Raw genomic sequence first — 26,770 nt, 5'->3', positions numbered from 1 at the left:
TTAGTAAGAAGTTTTATTTCAAATATGCCGACATAGTATTTTTTTTGTTTTGTTTATATAGATTTGAACTAATGTAGATATACGTAAATCTAATTCGAAGTTGTTTTGATAGAACGTACTCTAAACACCAGATTTTTGATCATATCGTCACGGTACATTTATCGATTGTTCGTTTTTTCAATGCGCCTTATATTTCCAAGCGAGATTTGGACACAGGCCAAGATATCCTATTCGTATCCTCGTGACGTCATTAGCCTTGAGACTGCCCGACCTTTACATTGAGCCATAGATACGTACACAGCTTTGAATAAAAAGACTGAGGAAGAAATGAGAGGCTGATAGCAAAAGTGGGTTAAAATTTTACTCTCGGCAAAAACGGTTTGCGTTTTTCAGAGGGCAAAAGCGGTTTAAGTAGCAATGAGAGCAAAAATGAGAGAAAGAAACTTTACCGTAAAAATGGGTTATAATTATATGCCACTTTTACTCTAAGATTAAAAATATTCCTAGAAGATATGGGTCACAAATCGAAATAAATAAGGGAATAATATACAATAAGGAAATAATTGACTGTTTTTATTATTCAGGTACCTTTATATTTACTTATTTCTCTGAAATACTTTCGGTATCTCTAAAATAAATATTATATAAACTAATTCTCTAGTCTTCTATTGATTTTGATAGGTCTGGAACCGCCTGTATCTCAGTATAAAGAGTATTAATTTCTAAAAATAGTATTTTCTTCAAAATGATATAACAATAGCTTTTGTAATCCTGCTTTATTTCAGACACGAAATTGTCTAATCTCTTTAATACAATTTCTATTAAGTTAGTTTAACCTTGGACGAAAATATACCTGTATATAAATGACAGGTATATAGTATTTATATTTATAAGTCTTCTATAAATAATCGTTAAACTTAAATAAATAGTGGTAAACTATTATTTAATTTGTTTTGGTAAAATATTAGGGTCATTGTCAAAGAAATGCGTATAATATAAGAACTATATGATAGTATTTACGTAATATTAATATTTATAACAAGAACTAGCGTGTACCAGCGACTTCGTTCGCGTCGAATTAATCATTTGTAATGGTGATGATAAAGCAAAGCAAGAATTTCCATTAACATACAAACTGGATAAAATTTTCTCACATTTATGTCAGCATGAGAAAAAACAATATGGCGATATTATTATATAACTTGGTAATATTTGAGGGGTAGTTTCGTCTCGATGGAATTTGACTTTCGAAAAATCCGTTTGCCAAAAATAAGCTTTTTACGTCAAGCAGTTTGAGAAGAATCGTGGTTAAGAAATTACCCAACTTTTTGGAACACCCTGTATGATTTTTTAAAAAATTTCAAAATATGTAAAAAAAACAAATAAATTATGCTTGTCCAAGCGTTTTCCCGAAAGACTAACCGTTTTTTAAATAACAAATATTGTAATATTTGAGGGGCGTTTTCACCCTCTTCGAATTTGAGATTCGAGAAACCGTTCCTTATCGAACCTCTACACCCCACAGTCAATCCGTTTGCCAAAAATCAGCTTTTTACGTCAAGCGCTTTAAGCAGGATCGTGATTAATCAATGACCAGATTTTTCGAAACACCCTGTATACATTTTTAAAAAATCTTAAAATATGTAAAAAACAAAATAAAATATACGTGTTTAAGCGTTTTTCCGGAAACTTGACCGTTTTTTAAATAAAAAATATTGTAATATTTGAGGGGTGGTTTCGCCCTCTTAGAATTGGAATTTCGAAAAATTGAGTGGTTTGAGCAGGATCGTGATTAATCAGTATGTCATTCACTTAAGGATTTTATATATTAGATAGATAGATAACAACGTTGACGAGACAGCCTAAATTTTGAAAAATAAGTAGATATTTCTTTCAGGCAAACAATTAATTTTGTGCCGTATATCTAAAAATAAAATAACTCATTAATAGCATATTATTTTCTAAAGTATACATTTGCATACATTAATTACAAATACAGATTTTTTTTTAGTTTAGCTTGTTTGACGACCTTGACGGTCTAAATATCTTTGGAATGACTATTATCAAAGAAAAAAAAACTAAAAAAAAATAAGAAAAGCGCATGCTTGTTCTAACTTGTTATCAAAAGTTTGTAAATCTAAATAAATAAAATAAAATGTGGAATGGTAAAAAGAAATTAAAGGACGCACAAAGTATTACATTAAATTTAATTCGTCAAAAAAGTGTGTGTGTGTTCTGGGTTTTTCACCACTGGAAAATGAACCAGCCCACAAGACCAATAGTCACGCAATTTTGATATATTCTTAAAGTATGTAGGTACCTATAGATTTAATTTTTTTTCGTAAATTTTCTCACCGTTCTATTTATACACACCTTTGAACTTTTTCGCAGAATCCTAATCATTTGACTTCGATCCAAAACTAAAAAAAAATAGTATCTGGACCGACATAAACATTGACAAACGCTGTAGGTCAGTGTCAACTTTTTTTTAAATCGTTCCCGGTAAAATTTCAGGTACAATCCCGAGATTTGGAGGTCAGTAACGACTTCCAGTCGTCGGTTCAACGAAAATACAATTAGCTTGAAGGTCGCTAGGTAGTGGGTCCTTTAAGTTAACCCTCGCAAATCCTAAATCGAGATTTCTGAGAACATTTCCACCTTGGGAAACAGAAAATGCTAATTTTTGTCAATTTTCAGTTTTACCAGGTAGAATTAAACGATCTGAACGAGATGTAATAAAGATGGAAGATTGGAGAACTAGCGTAAAGACGTAAAAAATCAACAATGAACTACCTATCATACAGCTGAGGGTTGGAACCTTTGGTGTTACACAGCAAAATAAAAACACTAAATCACTACAATACACCAAAACCACAAATTAACTACAACAGATGCGAAAGAACACCGAATTACGCGTTCAGGTTTCTGTGACCTTCAGAAAGAGTTCATAGACAATCCGCATCAATGTATAGTTTGGGTTATTATTTGTTTGGGTGAAAATAATCTGCACCAATATGTTATCGAGGCATATAATCTCACAGTAATTTAATAGATTGCTCGTCATATTATATCAGTTTGTAGGAGATAGTATAAAAAATTAATTTATTTAACAAAATTTAATTAAAGATGTGACAAAATAGTTACTTTTGTATTGGTTCTATCGGACTTTTTTCGACTATTTAAATCTTTATTTTTTGTAAACTTTAATGCATAAAATATTTTCAATCTAATAAATAATATAATGATGTAAATAAGAGGAAATTTCTCACATGGGTGGTCAAATTCTATAGTTTTCATTAAATCAAACAGCCTCTGAATGTTTTTTTCAGTGCAAAACTCATCAAAATTTAATATAAATAATTTTTCCATTTCCAGTAAATAAAATGAACAAATTTTTCCACTTTCATGATCAAAGGCTTTTAAATGGGTAAATAATTTCGAGTTATCCAAAGATTCGGATTCTTTTGCAAATTTTAGACAAATATCACATTGATGTATTTGAAGATCCTTTTAATTGATGTAGTCAAACATAATTAAAGGCATTTTGAGTTGAAAACATTTCTCAGAAGCTGTTTGATATAATGAAAACTATAGAATTTGACCACCCATGTGAGAAATTTCCTCTTATTTACATCATTAAATGATTTATTAGATTGAAAATATTTGATGTATTAAAGTTTACAAATAAAGATTTATATAGTATTTTGTCACATTTTTAATTAAATTTTGTTAAATAAATTAATTTTTTATACTATAAATATCTTTTTTTTCCTTATAAATAAACACATTTGCATCCCATTTTAAATAAGATATACAAATTACCAAAACTTAGAAATAACAGTTCAAAAGTTCAACAAAAATCCTACACCCGTTTTTAACAAGAAACATTTGGCTACACACTGCTTAAAAAATCATCAAAAGACCCCAAAACTTTGATTTGTAACTTTTTTTGGGACACCCTGTAGAACTCTACATAATTTTAGAAAATGCTTTACATTAACTTACATAAGCTCACAAAATTTCACTTCAATATAAACTTTTGTTCTTGCAAAAACCGCGTCGTATATGTCGCGCCACCCTGTATAATTCGATTTCAATCAAAATTTCAATGATTAGAATATAAGCAGAATAGGTATAGCTTATGCATTAGATTTATTTACTTCAATAAATTTGCTTAGAAAATGAATGAAAAAAATCAAAAAATTAAGAAGGAAATAATTAAGAATTTACTAAATTACTAAAATAAAAAATTAAAAGCAACGAAAAAAAAATGGGTAAACATTTTAGTATTTTATCTATAAAAAACAATACAGAAGGTTTCAGATTAATACATTGACAGTAATTGAATTCCGAGGTAAAAGTCTCTGGGCACTCCACTAAGGCAGTAAATCTGTAATATTTTAGTGTTTTTGTTTACTTCTGGAATTCCTGGATCGTTCGTCTCAATAAATACAGAAACAAACATGTTTGGGCAAAGAAAGAATGCACGTAAATCTATCAGTGCAGTGCTTATTTTACAGCAGTGGCATTTTCGGGATCGTGTATGTTTGATTCGAAGAATTCTCGAGCTTTTAGTCATTACGAAAATAGAAACGGGATTTTTGGTTCGAGACTGAGACGATCCCGCGTGCATCTGTGTATGTGTTTTAATCGGGACGCTGAAAACTGCGAAGTTCAACGCCTCTCACCCAAAAAACCGTTTTATATAAACGATCTAAATCATACTGTCGGGCCAGGCAACGTAAGAGCTGAATAGCGCTTAGATCAGTAGCGGTACTACATGAAACGAGTGCACACGCACCGAAATTATTCAATATTCTTCTTCTTCTTCTTCTACTTATTTGAGATCTAATCGATCGGTTAGTTTTCAGGTTGCCTCTGTAGGAGTTCTCGGGAGACAGGCTTAGTGATGTTAATATTTCAGAAATTTTTTATTGTTGCAGGAAATTTCCGAAACTTTCGAAAATTTATGAAATTTTACAATTTTACATATTTTTTGTTGATACTAAATTAGATAGACATTTGATACCAACATGTAAGTGGAAAAAAAAATAATAAACATAATATTAGTTGTTATATTTTTAATAAACAATACTTAACTCATAAAAGTCATAAACATAACACATAACAAAAATAATTTGGTAACATTTGTACTTTGCACATAAACCATGAACTATGAACTTAAAAAAAACAAAAAATCACGAAATATAAATTTAAAAAACGTAAAACACCAATAACTGGATTATTCTATTCCGGAATACTTTCAGACGCCGAGCTGGTCCCATCTTCATAGGGTATTATAGTAGTAGTAGTACTGTCTTCGTCAGTTTCTATTTCCAAATCAGATATATTTGATGTATCATCTGGTTCTGACTCTGAAGGATGGACATCTACCTCTACGGGTTCTAGTGGTTCTGGAGGAGTTTCATGTTGTTGAATATCATGCTCCATATCCACTTTTTGTTTTTGTAGTAATAATTTATTGTTATCAGCTACGAATATTATTTTGCCGGCTCTTTGTGCAGTTAAGCGATTCCTTTTTTTAGTGTGGATAAAACTGTAAGTACTGAAACTTCTCTCAGTGGCTGCAAATGACGTTGGTAAAGACAACAGAGCAACAGCTAAATATTTCAACTGAGTATTTTTACACATTGCTTGCCACCAACTTAGACAGTCTACATTTTTAACTGACATCCAAGCGTAATCGAAAGCCCACAAACCCAATTGCAGACATCTGTAAAAATGGCTTCTTTATTATTGACAAACTGAGGATGTTTGTTGGTGATATTGTTGATAAATCCAAAAATTTGCGGATATGTGTTCGTCATTGTTAAGGTGCTCTCCCAGGAAACAGAGGGGTCCAAGAGATTCGCGGAAAAATGAATTGGTTGAAGAGCCATACGTTTTCTATTTTGTAAGGCGGAGAAGCATTCTTTTTCTTCTGATTTAAGAACAGGCATACTTGATACGCTTTCGTTAAATTTTTGCTCAATGTCTTGAATTTTGAAAAGAATTTTTTTTGCAAAATTCGGATTTTTGCGAATATTCGCGATTTTGGGATCTGAAGTCTGTCGATAAAAAATTGCATGGAAATTTACTTCCTATAGCACACAACCAGAGGATATTGGTACACAGGTAGAGTATCAAGTTTATGATAATGATTTTCTTTAAATCAAATGCTTCTTGGTGGTTGCGCGATCGTGCGATCTTTACCACTTTTCGTCTCGCTAGCTCGTGTGTCACGGCCTTGAATTTTTACTCCCAGCGCGCGTGAATGAGCTCAGAAGTGTCATTGCTATTTTTTACATTTTTTGCGCCTTATGTGCGTCAGGGAATTAACTTTGGCGCCGCCTATGATCGTCCGGTTCTATTTTTAAATATAATTAATAGGCCCAGCGCAATTACAGATGATTCTCGTGTTCGTCTACTGATAATATTTATGTATTTATTTTAGCCGCAACCAGGCAACCAGCAGCACAAGAACGCCATAACAGTAATAATTACTCTACTACTTCGGGCTACCGTTTGGTATTTTCACGCCTTTTTTTATACATTGTCTGCCAAATCTTTCTATAAAAAAAGCAACAAACTTATTAACACTCTATACGACTGAAACCTTTTCTACACATAAAGTTCTGTTTGCCTTTTCAAATTCACTAAACACAATGCTATAATTTGATAAAACCGCAGGTAAAACTTTCAGTGAATAAGCTACGGTAAAAAAACGGCGTCCACTTGGCTTGGAAACGACAATCGTTGACACATTCCCCATATAATTTAACATATAAAATGACAGCGATCTTAATTTCATAGCCATCGCTGACGCGTTTTAATCCGTTTTACCTGAGAGGTAAAACATTACGTGTAGACGGTGCTTAAGATTTTATACCCTTTTTTCTAACTAGGTATATACAATACAATGAACCGTATTTTATTATACAGGGTGAGTCTTAAATATTTTCGCAAATATTTTCAGGGTTATTTTTCATAATAAGTCCAAAATAACCGAATTATTTGAGAACTACTGTAATATTTTTCTGTTCTTTCCTGTAAATTTAATATTCTACCTACCAATATTGCCATAAAATCAATACACTATGCTTTTTAACTAAAAAATAAAAAAAACATACCAAATTTTCAATTTTTTTCTATTAAAAAACTCATAGGCGTGTTTATTGGGGAAATATTTTCACTTATTTAAGACTTACTCTGTATAATATTAGCTCATTTTAATCAATCTCTGATTATTTTCTTGTTTACGAAAATATTTGAATGAAACATTTCGTCTGAAAATTTATGTGTTTTTAACAAGTTTAATTGAATTTTCTCCAACCATCCGGTACGCAAAACCATACAAACAATCCAACCTGCATATTTTTCCCACACTTATCGTTTGTTTACGAATGCTGACGTTTGTTTATAACGACCGAAACGTCGCGTCCGGCGCCATCTATCGCTAATCGAGCGAATCGATTCTATTAGGGATGTGTAAAAATATCGATATTTTCAAATAAAAAAAATATTTTGAAAATATCGATATCGAAATGTTTTACAGTGGGAGAGAAGAAAGTCATTTTAATTTTTCTATCATATTAGGGCTTTTTATCATATTTTTTTTCTTGAATAGTCAATTAGTCATTTTTAGTTGCTTAATTTCAGTCAAATAAGTATCTAGTCAACATGTCAATTTTTATTGTCAATAATTAATGACATTTATTGACTATTTCAATTCAAAATATCTTAAGAACAATTTGTTGCTCGTAGAGATTTTTACCAAGAGACGTTTTTACGAAAAAAATGACGGAAATGTATATTTTTTCACTCGGTAGTTTTATACAGGTACGGAAGGAAAGTTATTACTCTTCAAAATAGTTAAAAAACATATAGGTGGTTTCCCCTACCAGTAGGAGTCACATTGACATCGAAATTAAATTCATCATGTCAAAATACACCCAGAAAATCCGAAATAAAAATGAAACTTTTACACTCTGTATCTCCGAAACGAAGCATTTATAACATAAATTTATACAAACTTTTTTTACCTGCAGAATATGCTGCTGAAGTTTCCCGAATACAATTAGGACCGCCCTGTATATGAAACTATCGATATTTTTATTGAATGATGCCCATCCCTAGCTTCTATTATAAGTCGCAATTCATCTTTGTATTTACGAAATAACCTTGATAATTAGTCGGGTTGCCCGTCGACGCTATTTAAAAATAGAATGGCGGCCGAAAAAAAATGCGCGCCGTACGATTTCACCGGTGTATAAATAATTTGTGCTTCTGTGTGTGTCGTAATAGGCAGCGAAAACGATTCGGTAACACTGGGTGGCGCTTGGCGGGCCAATTTTCTGCCACTCGACATTCCGACGGTCGATTTTAATTGTTTACTAGGTTTTCCGGATTTTTTCGACGATGTGGCAACGTTTTATTTGTTTCGATCGACGGGTTTCAGGATTTTTTCGATGATTTGGCAACGTTTTTTACTGTATGCATAGTTTTTTTTAATAAGTACTGGTATTTTAATGGGAATGAGTTTTTTTGCAAGAAAAATTAAAAATCTAAAGCCCTGCCTACACCTAACGTTTTACCTGTCAGGTAAAACGTTATCTGTAGACCAGGCTTTACAATTTTTACAATTTGGAGGGGAGTTAATATCACCACGACCCTACAGATCTATTGTGTCAGTCAGCGATGAGATTGATGTTTTCCCATTTTCTCTACAGAATCTGCATTTGCCGTTGTTTCTTAGCTTCAGTCTACTGAGGTGTTCATTGAGGAGACAGTGTCCTGTTAAAAACCCAGAGACAATCCGGAGATTGTTCTTACTTAAATTAAGGGAAATCTTTTTATTTTTCTCGGTCTTCCAGGTTCTTCAGTTGTGTTTTAAGTATCGGCTTGTTTTTCACGATCGTACTGGCCATAGTTCTCGCGTTCCTCATGTTCTTTTTTTCTTGACTCGAAAGGAAGTGGACTGGATGGTCGTTCCCCTTACGTTGTTCGCTGTTGCCACACGGCCTGGCCATTCCTCGTCCATTCTTATCGAAACGCAGGCCGACTTGAATGATGGACATTCCACGCATCGTCAGACGGCTTAGAACTCTTACAGGCTTTTTTTAAATAAGTACTTCACAAGTTGCATAGAGTGAGTTTACCCTACAGGGTGTCCCAGAAATAAGTGCAAGGATTTTAACTGGTAGTGTAGTTCAACCCCAACCCCAGAAACACGCGTATGAGGTTTTTTTTCGATTTTTTTTTATTTTTTAGGTAAAAAACATAATTTCTTGATAATATGGCAACATAGGTATTAAATTAAATTTACAAGAAAGAAAATCCAGTGGTTCTCAAAATTTTAGCAAAAAATATATTTTTTTTAAATTTTCAAAGTAAAATAACTCCGTTATTTTGGACTTATTTGAAAAACGATAAAGAGAAAATATGTTTCTTTTATCGAGATCTACCACCCTTTAAAATACTTGCACTTATTTCTGGGACACCTTGTATACTTGTGTATACTTTGAATACAACAATCTATTAATTTCTCTCTGACGAGTCTCTGACATCCATCACACCAGACAAATCCTACTTCCTGTCAGCCTTCATTGCCAATGACCTTACAAAAAAAAATCATGGCGGCTAAATTACCGGATTTGGCGTTTAGTCTGGTACTTCCCTGGTAGCCCGAGTATGGGTATGGACGTTCTGCACGATCGGGTCAAAATTTTCAATAAATTCAGTTAAATAAACCGTTAATACACATATTTTCTTTTAATTAAAATATTTTAATATTTACATCAACAAAACTTACCTCCTAAAATAGCACTTAAGGGACATCAAGGACCATTACTACCTCTTTCCCGTTCAAACTATTCAAATAAAGTTGCGATGAGTTTTTTACGGCTATTAAGCTATCTTGTACACTTCGCACTGAAAGAGGTCTGCTAGTAAAAATTTGTAATCTGAAAGTATCACAATACGATTCATTTAAACCAAAAATTGGTAATACAAAACGAAAATGTCAAAACTAACGACAATGTCAGGAAATAAATAAATAAATGTGGCAACTTCGACATTTTTTACGGCAGAGCTACCACCTGAATCGCCAGTGGGAAATTTAAATTCCAGTTTCCAGTTAGTCAGCCCGGCGCCGAACATGTTCATGGTTGGCAACAATGAATTTAAAAATCGCGCCCTCGATTACGTAACTAACAGTTTAATGTTTAATTGGTATCGAATATACAGGGTGTCCCAGAAATAAGTGCAAGTAGTTTAAGGGGTGGTAGATCTGGTCAAAAGAAACATTTTTTCTCTTTACCGTCATTCAAATAAGTCCAAAAATAACCGAGTTATTTTACTTAAAATTTTGAGAACCACTGCACTGGATCTTTTCTGGATTTTCTTTCATGTAAATTTAAGCTACTACCTATGTTGCCATATTATCAAGAAATTATGTTTTTTAACTTAAAACTGTAAAATCGCTATTTTTGGGGCTTACTCAACCGGGTCTCACAATGCAAATTCATCTCAAATATCCATTTAGTTGGTCATTGGCAAGCACTCTCTCATTGTACATGAAAATAACAAAACAAACATTTACTGATCTGGATAAAATTGATAGTTGCTATCACCTAAGTAAGTAAGACTCACCCGGGGGTACTCCGCCCTCTAGCCACTGATATATTCTATTCAATATATCCCATTCCATATTTTCCATCTAATTCAAATATCATTCGGTTATATATTGGTTAATCATCTTCAACAACTAGCTAGTGTCACCTGAAATAGTATAGGGGCTTCCCCCGGACGCAAATCTGCCGCTAAACAGATCGAAATTAAATTCATCATGTCAAAATACACCCAGAAAATCCGAAATAAAAATGAAACTTTACACTCTGTATCTCCGGAACGAAGCATTTATAACATAAATTTATACAAACTTACCTGCAGAATATGCTGCTGAAGTTTCCCGAATACAATTAGGACCGGCCCTGTATATGAAACTATCGATACTTTTATTGAATGATGCCCATCCCTAGCTTTGTATTATAAGTCGCAATTCATCTTTTGTATTTACGAAATAACCTTAATTAGTCGGGTTGCCCGTCGACGCTATTTAAAAATAGAATGGCGGCCGAAAAAATGCGCGCTGCAATGATTTCACCGGTGTATAAATAATTTGTGCTTCTGTGTGTGTCGTAATAGGCAGCGAAAACGATTCGGTAACACTGGGTGGCGCTTGGCGGGCCAATTTTCTGCCACTCGACATTCCGACGGTCGATTTTAATTGTTTACTAGGTTTTCCGGATTTTTTCGACGATGTGGCAACGTTTTATTTGTTTCGATCGACGGGTTTTCAGGATTTTTCGATGATTTGGCAACGTTTTTTTACTGTATGCATAGTTTTTTTTTAATAAGTACTGGTATTTTAATGGGAATGAGTTTTTTTAAGAAAAAATCTAAGTTCTGCCTACACCTAACGTTTTACCTGTCAGGTAAAACGTTATCTGTAGACCAGGCTTTACAATTTTTACAATTTGAGGGGAGTTAATATCACCACGACCCTACAGATCTATTGTGTCAGTCAGCGATGAGATTGATGTTTTTCCATTTTCTCTACAGAATCTGCATTTGCCGTTGTTTCTTAGCTTCAGTCTACTGAGGTGTTCATTGAGGAGACAGTGTCCTGTTAAACCCAGAGACAATCCGAGATTGTTCTTACTTAAATTAAGGGAAATCTTTTTATTTTTTCTCGGTCTTCCAGGTTCTTCAGTTGTGTTTTAAGTATCGGCTTGTTTTTCACGATCGTACTGGCCATAGTTCTCGCGTTCCTCATGTTCTTTTTTTCTTGACTCGAAAGGAAGTGGACTGGATGGTCGTTCCCCTTACGTTGTTCGCTGTTGCCACACGGCCTGGCCATTCCTCGTCCATTCTTATCGAAACGCAGGCCGACTTGAATGATGGACATTCCACGCATCGTCAGACGGCTTAGGACTCTTGCAGGCTTTTTTAAATAAGTACTTCACAAGTTACGTAGAGTGAGTTTATTCTATTCTATACTTATGTATACTTTGAACACAACAATCTATTAATTCGGGCATGGTACGCTATCTCTGTCTCTGACATCCATCACACCAGACAAATCCTACTTCCTGTCAGCCTTCATTGCCAATGACCTTACAAAAAATCATGGCGACTAAATTACCGGATTTGGCGTTCAGTCTGCTACTTCCCTTATAGTAGCCTGAAACTGGGCAGGGACATTCTACACGATCGGGTCAAAGTTTTCAATAAATTCAATTAAATAAACCAGACAGCGTAGAGTACATAATATAGGGTCAATCGAAGGGAAACTAGGGGTAAATTAAAACACCTCAAATTATCTATTCAAATATCCCGCTTTTAAATTGTATATACATATGTCTGTTGGTAGCAGTGGAAACATATTATTGTTAATAATAGGTAGTGATGTTGGTAGCGAATTTTTCCATTCGAATTTTGCAGGAAATTTCAGAAATTTCCGAAATATTCGGTCCCAAAATCGCGAATATTCGCAAAAATCCGAATTTTGCAAGAAATTTCTTTTCAAAATTCAAGACATTGAGCAAAAATTTAACGAAAGTGTATCAAGTATGCCGATTCTTAAGTCAGAAGAAAAAGAATGCTTCTCCGCCTTACAAAATAAAAAACCTATGGCTCTTGAACCAATGCATTTTACCGCGAATCACTTGAACCCCTGTTTCCTGGGAGAGCACCTTAACAATGAAGAACACATAGCCGCTATGGAAACAATCATCCTCAGTTTGTCAATAATAAGCCATTTTTACAGATGTAACAAATTATTGCGCCAAATCGGATTTATGGGCTCTCGACTACGTTTGGATGTCAGTTAAAAATGTAGACTGTCTAAGTTGGTGGCAAGCAATGTGTAAAAATACTCAGTTGAAATCGAGGTTGAAATATTTAGCTGTTGCTCTGCTGTCTTTACCGACGTCATCTGCAGCCACAGAGAGAAGTTTCAGTACTTACAGTTTTATCCATACTAAAAAAAGGAATCGCTTAACTGCACAAAGAGCCGGTAAAATAATGTTCGTAGCTCATAACAATAAATTATTACTACAAAAACAAAAAGTGGATATGGAGCATGATATTCAACAACATGAAATTCCTCCAGAACCACTAGAACTCGTGGAGGTAGGGGTCCATCCTTCAGAATCAGAACCAGATGATACATCAAATATATCTGATTTGGAAATAGAAACTGACGAAGACAGTACTACTACTACTATAATACCCTATGAAGATGGGACCAGCTCGGCGCCTGATATTCCGGAATAGAATAATTCAGTTATTTGTGTTTTACATTTTTTAAATTTATATTTCGTGCTTTTTTGTTTTTTTTTAAGTTCATAAAATTGTAAAATTTCCGAATGTTTAGGAAATTTCCTGCAACAATAAAAAAATTCTGAAATATTCATAGTCATAGTTCGTGGTTTATGCACAAAATACAAATGTTATGTTTATGACTTTTATGGGTTTGTATTGTGTTATGGTGTGTATTATTTATTAAAAATATAACAACTAATATTATGTTTATTGTTTTTTTTCCACTTACATGTTGGTATCAAATGTCTATCTAATTTATTCCTTTATTGTATCGACAAAAAATATGTAAAATTGTAAAATTTCCTAAAATTTCATAAATTTCCGAAAGTTTCAGAAATTTCCTGCAACAATCAAAAATTTCTGAAATATTAACATCACTAATAATAGGTATCGAATATATATTTAAATTATTGTTTAAAACAGTTACTTGTTACAAAACAATTAATAGTTATTTTTTATACAAGACGATAATGCAGTTTTATCGTCGTGTATAAAACAATATCTTTGTCCATAGCGAGTTACGTTTTAAAAAATATTCAGAAATTATTTTTTCAAGGAATTTATTACGAGTAGAAAAAATATTGTGCTGGGTTGGCGTTGGTTTCTATGTGATTTGACAAATAAATAAAGCTGTCTCTTTAGTTGTCAGTTTTAAGTCAATATTTTTTAACTCTCTTTCGTGTCGATTGCTGATTGAATTGGAGCCAGAAATGGCTCAAAACGAAATAAGTAGATTACCAACAGATATTCAGGCTGAGGCGGTATGAACTGAACTTATAAAAAGGAATACAAAAATTTTCAAAAATGAAAGCATTTAAAAAACGTGCGAAAATAAATAAAGTTTTTAACCTATCCTCGCTGTTAAAGTATCATTTAATCTACCCTTCCGGTTAAAATACTACTTTATCTACTATTTTTGATAGATATAAGGCAATTTTAACAGTTGCTATGGAAAAAATAAAAGGAATACAGTAATTTTCATTAAAAAAGAATTGAAAAAAGGCATATTTATTGAAATAGTTATAAAGATGTATCATGTGAATCTAACACTGTTAATTTTTTTAATTAACTAATAACCTTAATAAAAAATAATTTGTCCATATGCTCTGTGTAGTTTGTCCCGTCCACGAGTTCCGTGAGTGAGTCATTGGGTCGGGACCGACGGCACGATCATCTTAATTTCTTTTGTTCATTCACGAGCCCGCGGCGCCTCCTTATCTACTTATCTTTCTATCGTTTTGGAATTCGGAGTAGGCGCTGGCATGTAACGAGACAAGAATTTATAATAATTACGCAAGAAAAAAAACGTTACACACATTTTTGACAACCGGTTAATGTCGTGAATGGATTTTAAACATATTTATTTCATTTTTTTGTTTTCGATACATTTCATAATATTAATCGAGGGTTTTATGTCAATTTTTGGTAAATGGTCATCTAGGGGTTGTAAAAAGAAACGTACTCGCCAAAATTACCATCGATTGTCATTTCCCAGCCGTCTATCACTCCATTTTTTTCGATTATATGGTATTACCAAAACACGATTTTGTAATAGAGCAAATTTTCAAGTAGAAAAACTATTGAGAAGTACTTAAAAAAAATTATCAGTACTTCATAAAACTATCAAAAATATGTACTCAGATTTTTTTGACTTATTATAAAATATAATCCATAGTAATATCTGTTTTCAAATAAGTGTGAAACACTTTATAAACAGAATAGAAATTTTTAGTTTCAATATAAGAAATTATTTTAATTAATCATTCATGCTGTCTATTAGTTACACGTTCTAAAACGGGGACCGTGAAAAAAGGGGACCCTGACTGTCGCTCAGATGGCATTTATGTTATTAAGACGCAAGTTGAAATGGTAAGGCCCACGTGACATTAGGAACGCACAAGTTCTAGACGGAAATTTCTATTTTCTATATGACAGCATTATAAAATTATAATTCATTGAAGGATAAAATTACCATTGACCGCGGTCAAGAATTTTCAAGATAAGAAATCTATGCTTTGCTCCCAAAATCTACGTTGAAGGGTATATAACCTTTGAGACGTCAAATACTGTGTGTTTATTAAGCAAATTTGTTTTAGGCCAAAGAGTCATTGTGGTCATTTTACCTGAAATTTTTGTTTATCTTCAACTAATATTATTAATTATTATTAACTACGGGGTGTTTTTCAAAAGTAGCTCACCCCTATAATTTGTTTATTTTTTCAGATAAAACAACGAGATTTTATATGTTAGTATATGACATAAATCAGGACTGATTGACGTGTTCAATTAGTTTATGTCACTTCCTGTTTCACCGGAAATGATTAAACCTTTTGATTTTTAAATGGTATCCTCGGTATCTTTTTACTTTATCTGATAGAAAATCACATTCTGTATAGAATGACATATCATATGTCATTATTTGACATTTGCGCGTAAAAAATGCTATTTAAATTTCAATCTAGAGTGCCGTGGCTGTGTTAAAAAAACCCATATTTTTTAATCAAGGAGCCTTGGAAATATAGATTTGATCGTCTAATGTTTTTAGTGCCTTTTCCTGGCCAGGTAGAAAATGCTTAAATCGTATTTTTAATCATATCTCAATTTTTTCATATGGAACGAGGGTGGCTCTTTAGCATATTTGGGGAAAGCTTTTTTTTACGAATAATTTGATACCACACACTTGGTATTTCGAGTCAAATTTTCGTTACGAACCGCAAGTTATAATTTCAAATACACCATATGCCAAAATGTCAAAAGTTGACATATGATATGCCATTCTATTCAAAGTGTTATTTTCTTTCGAATAAAGTAAAAAAATACCGAGGGTGCCATTTAAAAATCAAAAGTTCTAGTCATTTCCGGTGAAACAGGAAGTGACCGAAAACAATTGAATACGTCAATCAATCCTAATTTATGTCATAGACTAACATACCAAATCTCGTTTTTTTAACTGAAAAAATAAAAAAGTTATAGGGGCGAGCCACTTTTGAGACGCACCCGGTAGATTAATATACAAAACGATAACTGGCCACGGTTTTGTATATAGAAATCGATTTTCCGTTTCTTGTTATTATCGTCATTAATCCAAATTAAACGCTATTGTCGCCGGAGATATAAATAAATAAATAACGTTTCGAATAATAATTATTCTCTCTCTCGCTAAATGTGCAACCCGTCCCGTGACTCAGAGCTAAGACTTGCAGGATTGTTCACTATTTATGTTAATTATGTTGCGTTTCGTAGGCTTGATAAAGCCGATTGAGAGCTATGGCAACGTCGACCATGAAATAAGACCAGAAAATCGAAATTAATAAAACAAAGTAGGGTCAGTTACACCCAGTGTTGCCAGAATTGAAAGATTTTCTTCAATATGAAGGATTTTTATCCAAAAAGACGATATGATTATCTCTACACAAAAACTAAACTAGATATGTCGCACTATCATGATCCAGAGAAAGATCTGAGAAGCCAGATAAACAGAGAAACGGCCATGTCAAGATGTCTGAGGCAAATAGTGTGGATAAACCCTTTCATGCGAACAGACAGCAAAATTAAAAATTATAATAAGACCTGCATCAGATCAATAATGACTAGTAGTGGGAACTATCGAATGAATACTATCGAAACATTCGATAGTTGCAATTCATTCGAATAATTCGATAGTTAGTAAGAAAACATTCGTTGAAAACTATTCGAATAAAAATTATCGAATAGATCCGTCATCTGGCTTGAAATATTGTATTCTAGTAATTCGGCAGCAAAAACCATTCATTTATAAAATGCATTCATTTATGAAATTCATTTATTCGTCAGGATCGATTATAATAAAATATTAACTGAATTTTAGTTGTCGCCCGGCGACGTAGGTTTCTTTCCGAGAAACCCGACAGCGGTCGGTGGCAATGCTATGAAAGAAGCCGGCATCTTTGATTTTTTGCGGAGTCAGATATAGATAAGGACACATTATTTTTTTTACTGAGGTGCTAGTATTTACACAGATAATATATTATGAAGGGCGCTGTTGCCATACTTTGGTATTAGTTGATATTAGCAAAGAATATTATTGTTTGGCTTTAGTTAGTTAGGGATAGTATGTCTATATATTCTGCATTTTTTTTATTAATATTCTGTTGTTACACTGCAATAATACTTGTTATTTTGGATGTAAGAAAATTATTTTTAATGTTTTAAAGCAAAGACTGGTTTAATAAATAATAATAACAGTAATAATTTGTTATACCTATTAACAACAAAATTTAAAATGATTTAATATAAATATTTTTTTTTAATTATGTCAAAATTATTTATATTAGATCCTATTTAAATATAATATAGTCTCTAAATTTTTTGGCAACGTTGGTTTATTAAATAATAATAATTACAGAACTAATTTGTTATATTAACAACAAATTTTAAAATCATTAAATATAAACAATTATTAATTTTCTAAGCATGCAGTGTAATGGAACGAAAATATAAATAAAAAATTAGAAATCAAAATTATTTATATTAGGTGCTTTATATTACTATTTAAAAATTATATTTACTTTTACTGGCATTTACTTTTAAACATAAATGAAATATTTCTTCGCAAAAAACTACATGTAAGAGAATTAGCATAAACAAAATACAAGCATTGCTAACTTTTTTAAAAAAAACGTTTATTACGTTTTCTTAACACGTTTTCTCTCTTAAAAATTGCTATTTCTCAAAATTTCCCATTAAAAAATAGACCATATACCATATAAAATTAAATAATTGAAAGATCGGACTACGGAAAACCACACAAATTTTCGGAAAAATTTTGACCACCTGCACATGCACACAATCGTCAATAAATAAAATTAAAAAATAACTACTATTTTAGTATTTTAACTATTTTAATAAACGCAAAAATAGCACAGTATTTATACGGCGAAGTTATAAAAATTTGGAAGAACTAATAATGCACTGACGCATACAAAAATCAAACGAATACTAAATTTCATTTTTCATTTATCAAAAGCATTCGATAGTCGTGGCGCAACGATAACCATTTGGTCGCACGGCGAGGTTGTCACATATGCTTTAGTATACAAATGAATGAATGATTTTATTCGAATAAAACCATTCGATATTTGAAATCATTCATTCATTAACCATTCGATAGTCTAATTCATTCGATAGTTCCCATCGCTAATAATGACATATGAAACAAACAAGACCAAAAGCATGTTAAGAGTCGCTGAAGTGAAGAACCTAATGGTGCGTTTAGACTTGAGCACGCACGCACTGATCCTCCGCGAATGCTCAAGTGTAAACGGCTGTGCGCGCACGCTCACTCTGAATCTGGCTGTGCGCGAGCAGCCGCGAACGTGAGCCGTCTGGTGTCGGTTTTTGGTCCGTGCTCAAAGGGATGTTATGTGTGCGCGAACACTCAGTTTGCACCGGCAATTTATTTTGTCTGCGTTCGTGCGTGCGTGTGATTTTTTTTCGTTTTCTTTATTAAAATTATGAAGTGAATCAATGAATCTTCGTTATTATTAATAGAAGAATATGAAAGTTGCCTATATTCTGGAATGTTAAACATTCTTTGTATTATTAAAAAATCAAAAAAAAAACGCATAGCAAGACCTTGTAAATAAAATTAATATTGAATATGTCGATATTAATGAATTTGCTATTCTAAAATTTGTATCTTTTGTTCGTAATTTTTTGTGTTGTTAAATTTTGTAAATATTCAAAGTCGGGCCTGGTCATTTTTGTAAAGTTTTTGAACTGATCATAGCCCTCCTCAGACACTAAGTGGTTGCAGTAAATTATATCGATTTCTAAAAATTTGATTTTGCTCACCAGCAACGTTTTCGAATTTTCTCCTTTTTAATAATTAAGCTGTGCTTTGGCTGTGCATAACAGTGACTGCAGTTTCGACTATTTCTTGGTCGTTCGTTATTTTAGCCAACACAACTCTGCTGTGCACGCACAAATGGATCATTTCATTCGTCGAAAAATAAGTTTTTAATTTGAAAGGAGCCGAGAGCGCGAACGAATGTCGTGCGCGCACGCTCAGCTCGTGCGTGCTCAAGTGTAAACGGCTGTGCGCGCACGCTCACCCTGAATCTGGCTGTGCGCGAGCAGCCGCGAACGTGAACCGTCTGGTGTCGGTTTTTGGTCCGTGCTCAAAGGGATTTTATGTGTGCGCGAATGCTCAATTTGGACCGGCAATTTGTTTTGTCTGCGTTCGTGCGTGCGTGTGTGATTTTTTTTCGTTTTCTTTATTAAAATTATGAAGTGGATCAATGAATCTTCGTTATTATTAATAGAAGAATATGAAAGTTGCCTATATTATGGAATGTTAAACATTCTTTGTATTATTCTCACAGATAAGAGGAAAATGGCTAAATTTTATGTTTAGAATTATAAATTGTTGTTGTTCTTATGCTCTTTTTACGTTGAAATTATTGTTTTGATTGAAAATGGCTCAGCAAGCTGCAGGTATGTATTCTACAAAAACGTATTATTTATTTTGGTATTCGCTATACTAACGATTTTTTTTGCAACTAAAAGTTAGGCGTTCAGAAAATTTGGTTAAATTTGTGACATTTTTATTATACTTAGAGATTTAGTTGCGCATTTCGAAGAATTCAGCATATTGTCTATATACGTTTTACTTAGTAAACATTGGGCTTTCATACAGTAAAATAAAATACTGCGACTTTTTGCGATTTTGCTGATAAAATGAGAAAAACATTCTTGGTTTCCTCTAATTTGCCAATCAGTGATATACTAATGCGAGGTGTAAACCGCGATGGCATTGTTGTGTACAAAGTAATCGCATTAGTGCCATTAGCGGTATAGCACAATTTGGCATTAGTAGCGACTTAAGTGTTATGGGCATTGCTCGCGGATCAGTCCTAGCATTAGTAGTAGTAGTTGCGATATTACTACTGGCACTGACCGTGGAAACACTGGAACAGTGATTTTTCTTTCTTTTTTTAGAATCGACGAATTATCCTTTATTTTCTTCATATTATTTCCTCTTTAATTGAAAATAGCAATAATTTATATAAGGTCTAGATAAAAAAATTTCGATCAACTATCAGTGTCAAATACCCCACTGTGCGGCTGTGTGCGCACGCTCACCCTGAATCTGGTTGTGCGCGAGCAGCCGTGAACGTGAGCCGTCTGGTGTCGGTTTTTGGTCCGTGCTCAAAGGGATTTTATGTGTGCGCGAACGCTCAATTTGGACCGGCAATTTGTTTTGTCTGCGTTCGTGCGTGCGTGTGTGATTTTTTTTCGTTTTCTTTATTAAAATTATGAAGTGGATCAATGAATCTTCGTTATTATTAATTGAAAAATATGAAAAGTTGCCTATATTATGGGATGTTAAACATTCTTTGTATTATTAAAAAATCAAAAAAAAAATATAACGCATGGCAAAACCTTGTAAATAAAATTAATATTGAATATGTCGATATTAATGAAATTGTTATTCTAAAATTTGTATTATTGTATCTTTTGTTCGTAATTTTTGGTTTTATTAAATTTTGTAAATATTCAAAGTCGGGCCTGGTCATTCTTGTAAAGTTTTTGAACTGGTCATAGCCCTCCTCAGACACTAAGTTGTTGCAGTAAATTATATCGATTTCTAAAAATTTGGGTTTGCCACCAGCGACGATGTTTTCGATTTTTCTTCTTTTTAATAATTAAGCTGTAGCTAATAATGACTGCAGCCTCGACTATTTCTTGGTCTTCCATTATTTTCGCCAACACAACTCTGCTGTGCGAGCACAAATGGATCACTTCATTCGTCGAAAAATGAGTTTTTAATTTGAAAGGAGCCGAGCTCGCGAACGAATGCCGTGCGCGCACGCTCATCTCGTGCGTGCTCAAGTCTAAACTAACCATAAGAACCATAATGGGGAAGACAGAATTAGAAACACAACTATCAGACAACAATGTGGAACACAGGACGTAGTGAGATGGGGTAGGCAAAGAAAAAGACAATGGTTCGCACACGTAAAACGCATGGAAGAAAATAGGTTACCACGCATACCTCTTGAAGGGAAACCCATGGGTAAGAGACAGCCGGGAAGACCTCCAAAAAGATGGAAAGACAGTGGGCAAAGAGAATCCAAGAACTCCTATAGAGGCAATCTTAAAATTAACAGATCGACTAGATCTTAAATAAGGTGTCGATAAATTACAGTAAGTTTGTAAAATTTTTCTTTTAATTATAAAATAGGTAAAATACGCGAAGTTTTGTGATTCTTCAAAAGATCTGGAATTTTTTTGTGAAGTTGAAGGAATATGAGGGTTTTTTGAGGTTCCGTTAAAGAGATTCGCTCGAAAAATTCTGGCAACACTGGTTACACTATTTATTGTGTTTCAATATATTTTACACTCTTGACATGGAACAACAGCACGACAGAGTTCCCAGAAGGTCGGAGACCCGTCCATCCACTCGATTCGTCTAACTACGATGATCAATTTTACCTCTATAAGTTGCTGGTCGCTAAATCGACCACTTTAATTTAACCAAGTTAACAGTCGCGTGCAAGTGTATTATCGCCCAGTTTGTTTTCTATGCCTGTTTCTATGCGCGCCTTGGTCATTTAATCAACCATATCTATACGTTGCATTGGCCGAATTAGCCCGAAAACTTAACGTAAACGGTTGAATATTCGACCAGTGAGCATTGGTGACACTGAGTTCGCTGTATGTCATATAGGTAATATTGTCGTCTAAGCATTTTCTATGCAAATTTCGTGTGATGAAAATTTAAAAATATAGAAACAAATGTATTTGTGACGTTTATTTCTTTTTATTGAGTGCATCAAATTTACGGCTCGGATGATATTTTCTAAAATCCTTAACGTATCCTGTATATTTTCGATCATTTCTTATAGGATGCGAGTTTTTCGAAAAACAAAAGTTCATTTACTTGATATGGGCATATTTTTGAGTAGAGATAGAGAAAATCAAAATGAACTTTTTTCTTACATTGGATGATACATACAGTTTTTTACATTATATACATTAAGTCATTACATATTATCTATTTACTTTAACACTCCCTGGTTGAAAAATCGACCACCATCGTCTCACTCCTTTATTTGTTAACTTTTTGAAAAATGTTATTAAGAGGATATGCTCCCTTTGTGCTAGTTTTAGAAATTTTTGAAGTCAATTTGATGAAACTAGAAAATAATTAGTACTGCCTTATAAAGGGTTAAAGATAAACAAATCGTATCCTACAAGATTTATTAGTTTCTGTCTATAATATAGCAACTTTCCATCGTGCTCGAAGCGTATATATTGGTTGAAATTGCTGCTGCCCTCTAGCGTGGCTATCGCCCACTACAATTTCTCTTTTTCGCGATTTATGTGCCGTTTTTCCTCTCAACTAGAAAGCTGTCTGTCGATAAGTTAAGATTGAAAGGTGAGAGACGCCCTCTAGGTGCCGTAGTAACATGTAAAATATCATATTATTTATGTTTGGAAAAAATGTCGAAGAGAGAAATGAAAATATTTACACCTATGAGAAATAAATAAATTGGAGATACAGGGTGTAGAAGTTTTATTTATCCTCTGCTGTTTATTGTAATACAGCTTGGCAAGCTGACCTTTCTTACACTTTTTTTAATTTTACAACTCGTTTTTATGTAAATATGTTATAGTCTAAGAGCTGACTACATAAAAAACCTTATCATCGTTACATGGCTAATTTTTTGTGTGAAGTATCCTTTTGTGTAGCCATTATGAAATAGTCATGTCGGCCAGCGCGATCCCGGGGCTTAAAGCGGGAGCGGCCAATCAAAAGGGTGAAATTTTGACACTAAAATTATTATAAGATACATGAGTTATAATTGCGAAAATAGCTTTTATTTATTATTAAGAAACGCTAAAGTCGCTAAAATGCCGACAGACAACGCGAAAGAGGCATGAAATTTTAAAAATTATTAAAAAATGAAATTTGAAGAATGAAAAAAATTATGGCATATTTGCATGCCGATTGGTGAAATGTCATATTTATTTATTTTAAAAGCCGTATGCAAAAGGGCAGACCAAAAGATCGTGGCTCAATCAGCTGCAGACAGTTATCAAAAGCGCGATATTACTCTAGCGCTATATTCAGGGAACGCTGGCCGCCTCATTCATTTAACTATAGATAAATCATATAATATACGATTATATAATAAATAAAAGCTATTTGGTCATTATATAAAAGCTATTTGGCCATTATAACTCGTGTACCTTATAATATTTTTAGCGTCAAAATTTCACCCTTTCGATTGGCCGCCCCCGCTTTAAGCCCCGGGATCGCGCTGGCAGACATGACTATTTCACAATGGCTACACAAAAGGATACTTCACACAAAAAATTAGCCATGTAACGATGATAAGGTTTTTTATGTAGCCAGCTCTCGGTCTATAACTACGTCTATTACTTAATACGCATCAGCTTCACAGGAAGTCACGTGACGTGACGTCTGTTACTTATATTTTTTTCAGTGTATCCCATAATATACTTTAGTCTTTAGTCTTCTTTAGTACAGTAGTCGCTTTCAAAAAATTAGTTAAACAATTTCATCAACATCTCTACCTTGTAACGGATATAGGTATCTAATGGTCTGTTTTTTGATCGTTCCAGGTAGAACAACGCGATGTTCCCGGTATCGACTCCGCCTTCCTGGCCATGGACATGGAAGAAGGTGTGGAAGTTGTCTGGAACGAGGTGCAGTTCTCCGAGAGGAAGAACTTCAAAAACCAGGAGGAAAAGATACAGAGCGTGTTCGAAAACTTGACGCAGCTGGACCATCCGAACATCGTCAAGTTCCACCGCTACTGGACCGATACGCATAACGACAGACCCAGGGTGAGTCAAGTCAATATATTAATTAAACTGTGCTTATATCGTAACCATAAATTAGGGTTGCCAACTTTCAAAAAGAAATAGAAGATGAGACGGTAAAAAAGAGGCACACGTGAATCATTTTTTGAAACCTCGCCTAAATGTCTAGAATTTACCAAATTGATGATCTTTCTTACCTTCATAACAATATTTATACTCAAAACTTGTTAAAATAAAACCCACCATTTTTAACAAAACTTTTTTTCCAAAACATGAGCCAACAATAAGTAAACATAAAATAGTTATGTTTATCGCTTCCACAAATATTTCTTTTACATAAATGTTTCTTCGACTCTTTTTCTGTACAGAGTAGCCACAGAAAGACACAGATTAACGATTTTTTATAGCGAACACCAACATTTTTTAGATTTTGAAAATTTTGTTTCAAAAATTAAAAATTTTATAAAATAAAATAATAATTTTATTTTTTTTTTAATTCGCGAATTTATGGAAAAGTTTGTATTTTTATGAAAACAATTCCAAAACACCTTTTTGACGTTGAATTTAATGGTTTAAGTATAATTTTTTTAAAAATAATAATTTAAGAGTGATCAACAGAAAAATTGATTTTTTATTTGGGACACCCCGTATATTTTTAATTCACTGAAAATAGCATTCTTGATATGAATGAGAAAAATATAGCTTACTTGATTTGCCCACCCTATACACTGTCATATTTGCTCTCTTGTCTAGGATTTCCTTAACTCAGTTTCGAAAAGTTTCAAAATATAGAGATTATATTGTCGTTTATTACATAATAAATTCAAAACCCAAATATTAAATTATTTAGAGACATGAATATTGATTGTCTTGTCTGTAAAATTATCATAATAATTTATTGGTTGATAAATATTAATAAAATATTGATTTTTAGTTCAAATGTCTAGCCTAATAACAGGTCTCAATATAGTTTAGCAGAGTAGATCAAAATTTTATGCTTTTAATAGATTCATTTTATAAAGAATCAACTATAAAAAATAAAATCTGAATTTCTTTAAAATTGCCAAGTGACCTGGCGCATTCGCCATAATCACGCAATTCTAACAGTTTTTTTAAAAATTATGTATTTCGATAATTTAATTAAGATTGATTGATTATTTTACATTAACTATTATATTTTTTTTATTTTTTGAACTCAAAAAATGTATAAAAAATGGATATGTTTAAAACACATAAATTTTTGTTCCTGGCGCATTCACCATATTCTATACAAGAATTTAAACAAAATTTCTATAAGGTTTATGTAAAAAATTGAAATATTTTAATATCTTGGGATATAAATTAGTATTTTACAATTTTATATACGGTGTGGCACAAATATTTTTGTGTTACTTATCGAATTTACTCTAAGAACCTGGCGCATTCGCCATTTATTACATATTTAATCTTATTCTTAAACAGAGTTGCTGGGATATTCTATTAATTTTAATTGTATTTTTAGACACTGTGAATGATCGTAATTTCTTAAGTAGAGAGTCTAATTGAGACCACTAAATTATTCCACTAATTCCGAGGTACTGAATGAATCTTAAAATGTCAAAATAAACCAAAATTACGTTTTTAATTTCAAACCGTTTGGATTGCGAGGATTATTCCCTTGATACTTCTGCGCTCCTGGTAGCAGAATCTTGGCTTTACCGACCAAACTGTGTTTTATAAAGCGATCTCAAGTAAGACTTGAGTCGCGGCCAATGTTGTCAACTTTCTCAAATAGAATTTCTCACAAAGACTCAATATTTCTCGTTTTTCTTTTCTAAAAATTCCCACAAGTTCTCAAATCCAATATAGTGTCCGTCAACACAATACAGAACTGAAAATTTAAAAATTTTCTGTACAAATTTTGAAATATACTTTTAATTTTTTTTCTGAAAAGTCTTATAGGCCTGTTCCTGGGATCGAAATATACCATCCCTAGAGATATTTGCACTTATTTATAATTCACCGTGTATTCGAGGGCAGAGGGTACAAGAATAATGTCAGATGCTAACCGAAAATGTGTATTTAGTTGCGGTAATGCTATACTTGCACTCACTTTGCTGAAATAAAGCTGCAATAATACATAAATGTAGATTTTCCCACGAATATGGTGTCCATGTATAATTAATTACGTCGATTTTTGTTTAATTATGTACTGATAACTTCTCCCTAGCATTCCTAAAAATGTCAAAATAAAGCAAAATTACGTTTTTAACTCAAAATCAGCTCCGTCCAGTCTTCTGTGCTCTTGATGGCAGAATCTTGGCTTTAGCGGCTAAACTGTGGAAGTTTGGGTTTTATAAACGGCAAGCAAGACTTAAGTCGCGACTCAAACTGTGACGTAGTGTTCTGAATTGACTATACCTATAGTACATTTCTGTTCTCCTGATCACTTTCTGCGAAGTATTATGAATAAAGTTTGTTTTAACGTCATTTTACACAATCTATTGTGTAATGTAATTAATGTACTGTTTACGTGTACCTACTGTATGTAATATTTATGTATCTTCTTCCT

The 26,770-nt window shown here is 33.0% G+C and overlaps 1 protein-coding gene across 2 annotated transcripts in view; it reads left to right on the top strand.

Moving 5' to 3' along the window:
* Positions 1-26,770, top strand: part of LOC115891903 (nuclear receptor-binding protein homolog) — a 113,765-nt gene that overhangs the window by 43,243 nt on the left and 43,752 nt on the right. For both annotated transcript variants that reach the window (XM_030912502.1, XM_030912501.1), the window contains exon 2: positions 24,019-24,243. In XM_030912502.1, coding sequence (XP_030768362.1) covers positions 24,019-24,243 — 225 coding nt within the window. The remainder of the gene's footprint in view (positions 1-24,018; positions 24,244-26,770) is intronic.

The sequence above is a fragment of the Sitophilus oryzae genome, unplaced genomic scaffold (assembly GCF_002938485.1).
Source record: "Sitophilus oryzae breed Bouriz unplaced genomic scaffold, Soryzae_2.0 scaffold_119_pilon_pilon, whole genome shotgun sequence".
Taxonomy (NCBI): Eukaryota; Metazoa; Arthropoda; class Insecta; order Coleoptera; family Curculionidae; genus Sitophilus; species Sitophilus oryzae.
The sequence above is the reverse complement of the archived record's forward strand: the minus strand, read 5'-3'. Positions and strand labels throughout refer to the sequence as shown.